Raw genomic sequence first — 6698 nt, 5'->3', positions numbered from 1 at the left:
CAGTCAAGGGATGAACAGGCATACGAATGGCCTTCATAACCATAGGCTCCTCCTCATCTGCATCATATGAAACATCATCATCAACCTCCTCAGGCTCCTCAATAGTGGCATCGAGAATGTCATCGATATTATCATCATCCTCTGGAATAGCAGCTTCAACGGCAGCATCCTCAGCATAAGCAGGTACTGGTTAAGGTAACAACGGTATTCAGACAAAACAAGGATATGTACAGCAGCAAGACAAAGAACAATGAAGAAAAATAGTACAACAAGACGAGAAAATTTCATTGGAAATGGGAGGAATTGAAAATGACAATGGTAAATGTACTGTAGTTCCTGTTCTTTTGATTATCAACAAAAGTGTTCCCCTAGGAAATACCCACTTCGTGAAAAGGGTGAAGAAAATATAAAGAGTCAAATTGAATACTAATACAAATTCCATCCAAAATGCAAGATAGCTAATCACATTTTCCATTTCATAGTCATGGCATCACTCACTGGATTATTGAATCAGATTAATGACATGATCATAGCCATGGGACCCAATGTCCCATTGAATACAATCAAGAAGATCACGGATCTGATTATGAATAATCCTCCAATATTTACACAAGCATGCGACTTGATTGAAAGGAGCATGGCAAGTGTAGGAATTAGGAAGTGGTTGTGAAACTAGGCAACGGTGCAAAACAAGAAGCCGCTTTTATATTTATTAGATTACATGTTTAAAACAATAGGAAGGAAATGTACGGACTACTTTATATCTTCGATCTCTACAATTATTGCTTCATACTTTGAATCGGTAGGAGCAATATGGAAATTAATTACCATATAGGCAAATAATGAAATGCGAAGTAAGATGGGGAGTATTGTGGGTCTCTGGGCTAGACAAAGAACTTTCCCGGCTCATGTGATTGAAGAAATTGTCGTAGAATGTTACTGAGTATGCTTACGTAGAAACGAGTCTCCTTGATTTGTCAAGATGCGCATACATTTGATGCAGTGTGGAATCAGAGTTTTAACAATGGACTGTACGGAAACCTTCCTCGCCAGCAAGTTTCAGTTCGTTCAAGTCAACCTACAGTTTATCGCGTTACTGACTATATGGATGATGAAAATCTGGGTGAGCTAAGTGACGATGATGATCTGAACCCCTTGTTCACAATTAATAAGGAGTTGCTAGATCAACAAGTTTATCCCGTAAGTTGTGTTGTATGGTTTTGAAAACAGACAGTACGTTCCCATTTGGACTTTATAAAGCAAGTTATTCGATATCAGACTGAACAGAATAAGTTGATGGGAGTGAAGCAAGCAACTCCAATAGTACCGAAGATTCCTACGGATGTTGTCACATCGACAACCAAAGTATATTCTTTTGACAACTGGAATGACACGGACAAGTTGCTTGTTGAGGGTCGTCAGTTGCTCCATGATATTGAAAAGGAACCAGAGGACAATCGGTATTATGCAATGTGTCCAGGTTGTGGAATAGTCTTCAAGAAGGAGAATGAGGTGAGTTTAGAGTAAAAGAGTGATGGATAGTACACGGCTCATGTCATTCTGCATCACAAGGTAAATGAGGACTTCGAGGCCCATCGACAGTATCGAGGATGGTACAAGACACGAAGTGAATGGGTGTTGAGAACGGAGGTGGAGATACCTAAAGAAGAGACAGAGGTGAAAATGAGAGAGAGAAGTAATTTGTAGGAGAAGATTCAATATGTGGAATATGATGTTAATCGTTGCTACTGTGGATTTTGTGGGGAGAAATTGGAATATGTGGAATTGGATGATTCGGTACGAAAAGGCTGGTTGTATGAAAAATGGGAATGAATTTGATATCTAGTTTCAAGGATGCAGTGGAGCCTGTGAAAGGTGGACCTGTATATCATGTGGATTGTTTACGTCTCCAAGAAGCAGAAAAACAGAAGAAACGAGAAGAAAAGAAACGTGATATTCAAATGAAGAAGGAGGAGCCTGAAGTGAAGCCAGAGGTAATAACCAAGAAAGAGGACTTTGAGGATTTAATCTCTTTTGACTGAATTGTTTGTTCGATTCTAGTTGTGCGTTGTTATCAATAATCAGACTAGGTCCTTCTAAATATAGATAGTTAAAGAAACAGATTTAAAAGGTTACACTTTGGATCATCACCTCCTGATAACTCTTCACTCGCTGTAGCAACTCTTCCATCATTGTAATACGCTTCTCCAGCTGCCCTCGACTCTCACTAACGCGTTGCTTCTTCTACAACTCATCTCCACCCCTCTCACAAACCTCTACATCCATCTCTTCTAATCGCTTCTCCCACACAGTCTTCTCTTCTCGCAAAGAAGCTACCGAGTCCTCCAGAGCATGAATTTCACCTCGCAAACTCTCCAACAATGTGGAGCTAGATTTGGAGCTGGTTACAACTCGTTTACGTAACTCTTCTACTTCCTCCTCTTCTCTCTTTAGCTGCAACTCATACTTCTATCGCTTATTATCTATCTCATTTCTCACCTTCTGCTCGATCAATCCATCTTCCAACTCCTTTTTCAATTCACGAATTCGATTCTTGATCTCTTCCAATTGTTGATTCAACTGGTCTCGGCTCTCTAGAATGCGTTGAGATTCCTCCAGTTTCTGCAGGATCCCTTCAAGACGCTAAGTATTAGATCCTCTATTCATCTCTACTGCTGCTGCCTGTTTCACGGTCACGTTCTGAGCTTGAAGATCGGTTGCTTGAAGAGTCAACGTCCGACATTCTGCCGTCAAGCGAGCATATTCATCCTTCATATCCGAAACATCTTGCTTCAACTTACGAGGCGAAGCCACGATCTTCTCACCCAACTCTAACGTTGTTTGGTTTTCATCGCGGATTTGCTGTTCCAGGATATTCTACAACTTGTTATCAAGAAGTAATCCTACAATTCGTCGTGTGATCTCTTTCATTTCCACTTTGATTCCATTTGAGGTTTCCTTTAGTCGTTGTTGCTCGATATTCTGCTTTTCAATTTCTTCTTCTAGCCGTTTATTCTTTTCTTTCTGTTCTACAACCAAATCCCGATCTCTTTGCTTTTGTGTTCTATTCAATCAACAGTATATTCAGTCCCTCACTCTAAAGCATCGCGACGACTCTGGGTTACTTTGAGGTCGTATTCAATGCTTCGTATCTTTTCATTTAATGCTTCCTACGGATAAATTCTTGTTCCAGTCTATCTACCTTCTTATCTTTGTATACACGGAGCTGATTCACAACTTCATCGGAAAACATGATAAAGTTAATGGCTGCACTGATTTGTTCTTTGAATCGAGCTGGAGTTGGCTGAAGTAAATCCGAAAAGGCAAAATCATGGACTCGACAGACCGACATATAGTCACTTCTATTCCTTAGATGCCACTGGAACCTTTACAATGGACCAAATACGGTGATTACCGAAAGGAGATGGGAATTAGCTTCTAAATTGAACTTCTTTGCATTCTCCTTGTCATAGACAGAAATTTCGTCATAAGGAATACCTGAACTTACGCTCATGAGACTAACAAACGTATCCACAACTTTCTTGGAGGAAGGAGTGTTCAAATCGCCAATCTCCAAAGCAATTCCCAACTGACCCATTGTATCGAGAATCTCCTTATCCGATAGGATCGGGAAGGAAAACATCCCACTTGCAGACATCCGATATCGTTTTCAAAATCTATGTCGTAAATTGGGCTTCCCAACCGATTCTTAAAAACAAACAATTCATTAAGCACTACCCATGACTCTATCAATTTCCGCCAGCTCTACATATAAGAAGGAAGTGAAGGAGTTACCATCTCTGAAATCTGAATCATCCACATCTCCTTCATCGAAGGAGGCTTCATCTGGCTCAGTAATGGCATCCTGAATTATTGGGGCTGTAGTTGTTGGAGTAGTGATCGTGGAAGGAGTGGTAGTCGGTGAAGTGGTTGTAGTTGCAGGAACCACAGTAGTTGCAGGAGTCACAACAGCAACGGCAGAACCTTCCGCTGAAGGAGAGGACCTCATCTTCGAAGAATCCTGCAGGGCAGCTTGCTCCTTCGCCTTCTTCTCTGCCAGAATCTCTGCTCGGGTTCTAACTACAAAGTCATTGACTGAAGGAACATGAGTTGGGGTTAGCAGGCTATTTCGCTTTCCTTGCTTTGTCAAATGACCTTCCACCATCTTGTTGACTTGCTGTTTTACACGATTTGCTTTCTCTTGCAACAGCTGTGGAGACGTCGTCGAAGCAGCAGGTGCGTAGCCAAGTGGATCTGAACCATCGGTGTCAATTACTTGAAGCCGTTTTGAAGGAGTTCCAGCAGCATAGGGCCTCTTTTGTGACTTGTTAGACGATTGGGGAGTAGTCACCTGATTCTGCACCAGAGCAACCAAGGCAGCCAGCTGCTGGGTTAAGGCAGAGGAATCTACAGGAACACACACTCACCACTCAAACCCTGTGTAGTATGAAGATATGGGCATCGGTCTCCATTTTTACACCTTCCCTGCTTGAAATACTTGCAGTCAGTCCTTTCCGGAGGGTTAGAAGCACGATGATCCATAGGACGATGAGGATGATGAGGAACAGTTGGCTAAGAGATAACACTAAACAAAAGGAAATACAAGAGATGGAAGGTGAATGAACTGGCAGTTAGGATCATGACAACCACCCTTTAAGAATTTTGAACAGATCATATTGACTTTTTTCACTTCTGGATTATGGCGGAAAGGACAGTTATCTCCCTACTCGAATGGTTAGTATCATTCCCACTTCTAGTCTATTAACATCTTACTTTGAGACATCCCGTTGTGAGGAAATAATAACAGTCTTTTATTACCGGAGTCTCTGTGTTTCCGAGACTCTGATTCATCTAGATCTCCGTAAGCTTTCAGTTCAGAATAGCAAGTCAACGACATTCATAGGACGTACATTTGAGTTATTTGTATTCGAAGAATTCGTCTGTGACATTGGAGCAAAATATATTTACTAATTTCAATAATCTCAAGGAGAGACTTGATAATTCGATAGACAGACAGTTCTTCTGATAAACACAGGAATTGGGTCATTTGATACACAAAATGTCCCAATTTTGTTTCTTAGATTCTACACCAGTGGTACCAAACAAACAAGCGAACTGTACTTCATTAGAATATATGATGGAGCCTGATGCATATAACAAAGGGGCAAAACAGCAGAAGTCGCAGGATATGAAAGATCGAGACGATCGAGATAGTCATAACAAACGATCGTCATTTCTGGTTTCTGAGTTCTCTTTCGATAGTCAAGAAAATGAGTTCGATGACTGGAATCTGGATGAAGAACATCCATAGCAAACTCATCACCCAGAATATAAAACTGATATCCCAAATGACGCAAATAATCAACGTATTGAACTTTGTTACAACCATAGTTGATGAATCGCTCATCAAAGAGAATTGTATCATTAGAATAACGGATCATTAAATATCTATTCTCTACCCATCCAATCATAGTCTACGGTTCTTGATATCGGGATGGAAAACATGTCAGACGAGCAATAGAATGGCTTCGAAGCTTATTCCACTTGTCTGTGACATATAACTACAATTCATTGCAAAGAGAGCCATATACATGACTGCCTGCAATTCCTTTTATTGAAGAAATTGTACCACGAGCCAAAGCACTCACGAGTTTACGCTTAGTTGAAGGGAAAAGAGCACTACTTCTAGAGCTAACTCATTTTGATAGAAAGGACAATTTAGCACACGTTATGATGGAGTTACATTGTTTCAAAATCTCCTCACGATTATTGAGGAAGAATACAGGTAAAATCACAGCACTGGTCTTGTTATTAAGAATCTGAGAAGGAATATGGTGCAATGCATTGTATGTATTGTCTATGGAACGAAAGCCTTATTAGCCATACCTGTAGGCCACAAATCCATGTCCATCACAAGAAAGTGAGATGAGACAACATGGCGAATTGCAATGTTACGAAGTTTGTTCACAGGAAAATTGGAGTAAAATCGACTACTCTTCTTAACAATCACTAAAATGACATGGTAGGAAGAAGGCAGATGTGCTTCCTCCAGCTTCTGTTTGACACTAATTACGTCGTTATTACGAACGAGCATAGCAACAACCAGTGGACTAAATATGATAGAGAGAACTCATAGTTACCCCTTCCAACGAGGAATTAGAAACTGAAAGAAAGGGATCCGTGAATCACTAGACATCAATAAGAGACATCAAAAGAACGTGGAAGCAATAACAGCAGTTACATCAAATACGGAACGAGATGGGAGATCCCAATCTGGGTGTAAACTCCAAGTATCAGACCTACTCTCAGCTTTTGTTGTGTATGATGTACAGTTCACTCCTCCTACACATAGCTCACAGGAATTACAAATTCCTTGTTTGGTTCGATCCTGAATTACCGGACCAAACAACTCTGGAGATCGTTTCTTAACTACACGTTATAATAGAATGAAGATATAACGAAAATCACGTTGTTGACGCAGAATAAGATTTGAATGGAGGGGATTGCCATCTTGAGGTAGACGACTGAAAGTCTGAGGCACAGGGTAAAATTTCACACTGGAGACAAAAGGAGACGAGTCAGATCCATGACTAGGGATACGTCGAGATGGAATCACTGGCTTACTGAACGTAGGAGGTTCAGATGACATAGGATGCTGAAGTGGAACTTGAGTCACTTGTTCTAGTGTCGAACTACCT

The 6698-nt window shown here is 40.7% G+C and overlaps 4 protein-coding genes across 4 annotated transcripts; 1 reads left to right on the top strand and 3 right to left on the bottom strand.

Moving 5' to 3' along the window:
- Window positions 1-484: 484 nt before the first annotated feature.
- JH06_4602 (hypothetical protein) lies at window positions 485-2042 on the top strand (the record flags this gene model as incomplete). Its single annotated transcript, XM_014669830.1, has 8 exons — window positions 485-646; window positions 677-802; window positions 836-928; window positions 958-1200; window positions 1231-1512; window positions 1543-1677; window positions 1708-1814; window positions 1847-2042. 8 exons carry the CDS (start codon window positions 485-487, stop codon window positions 2040-2042), a joined length of 1344 nt encoding a protein of 447 aa, XP_014525316.1.
- An 82-nt stretch (window positions 2043-2124) lies between these two features.
- JH06_4601 (hypothetical protein) lies at window positions 2125-3658 on the bottom strand (the record flags this gene model as incomplete). The annotated part of the gene is made up of 8 exons (XM_014669829.1): window positions 2125-2244; window positions 2275-2469; window positions 2500-2643; window positions 2674-2877; window positions 2908-3064; window positions 3097-3170; window positions 3203-3362; window positions 3393-3658. The coding sequence occupies 8 exons, from the start codon at window positions 3656-3658 to the stop codon at window positions 2125-2127; spliced, it is 1320 nt and encodes a 439-aa protein (XP_014525315.1).
- A 69-nt stretch (window positions 3659-3727) lies between these two features.
- On the bottom strand, window positions 3728-4542 carry JH06_4600 (hypothetical protein; the record flags this gene model as incomplete). Its single annotated transcript, XM_014669828.1, has 2 exons — window positions 3728-4407; window positions 4437-4542. The coding sequence occupies 2 exons, from the start codon at window positions 4540-4542 to the stop codon at window positions 3728-3730; spliced, it is 786 nt and encodes a 261-aa protein (XP_014525314.1).
- Window positions 4543-5084: 542 nt separating this feature from the next.
- JH06_4599 (hypothetical protein) lies at window positions 5085-5587 on the bottom strand (the record flags this gene model as incomplete). The annotated part of the gene is given in 3 exon segments (XM_014669827.1): window positions 5085-5448; window positions 5479-5548; window positions 5566-5587. The coding sequence occupies 3 exon segments, from the start codon at window positions 5585-5587 to the stop codon at window positions 5085-5087; spliced, it is 456 nt and encodes a 151-aa protein (XP_014525313.1).
- Window positions 5588-6698: the final 1111 nt, after the last annotated feature.

Source organism: Blastocystis sp. subtype 4, assembly GCF_000743755.1.
Source record: "Blastocystis sp. subtype 4 strain WR1 chromosome Unknown seqid_0397, whole genome shotgun sequence".
NCBI classification, from domain to species: domain Eukaryota; class Bigyra; order Opalinata; family Blastocystidae; genus Blastocystis; species Blastocystis sp. subtype 4.
This window is presented reverse-complemented; position numbering and strand designations above follow the sequence as displayed.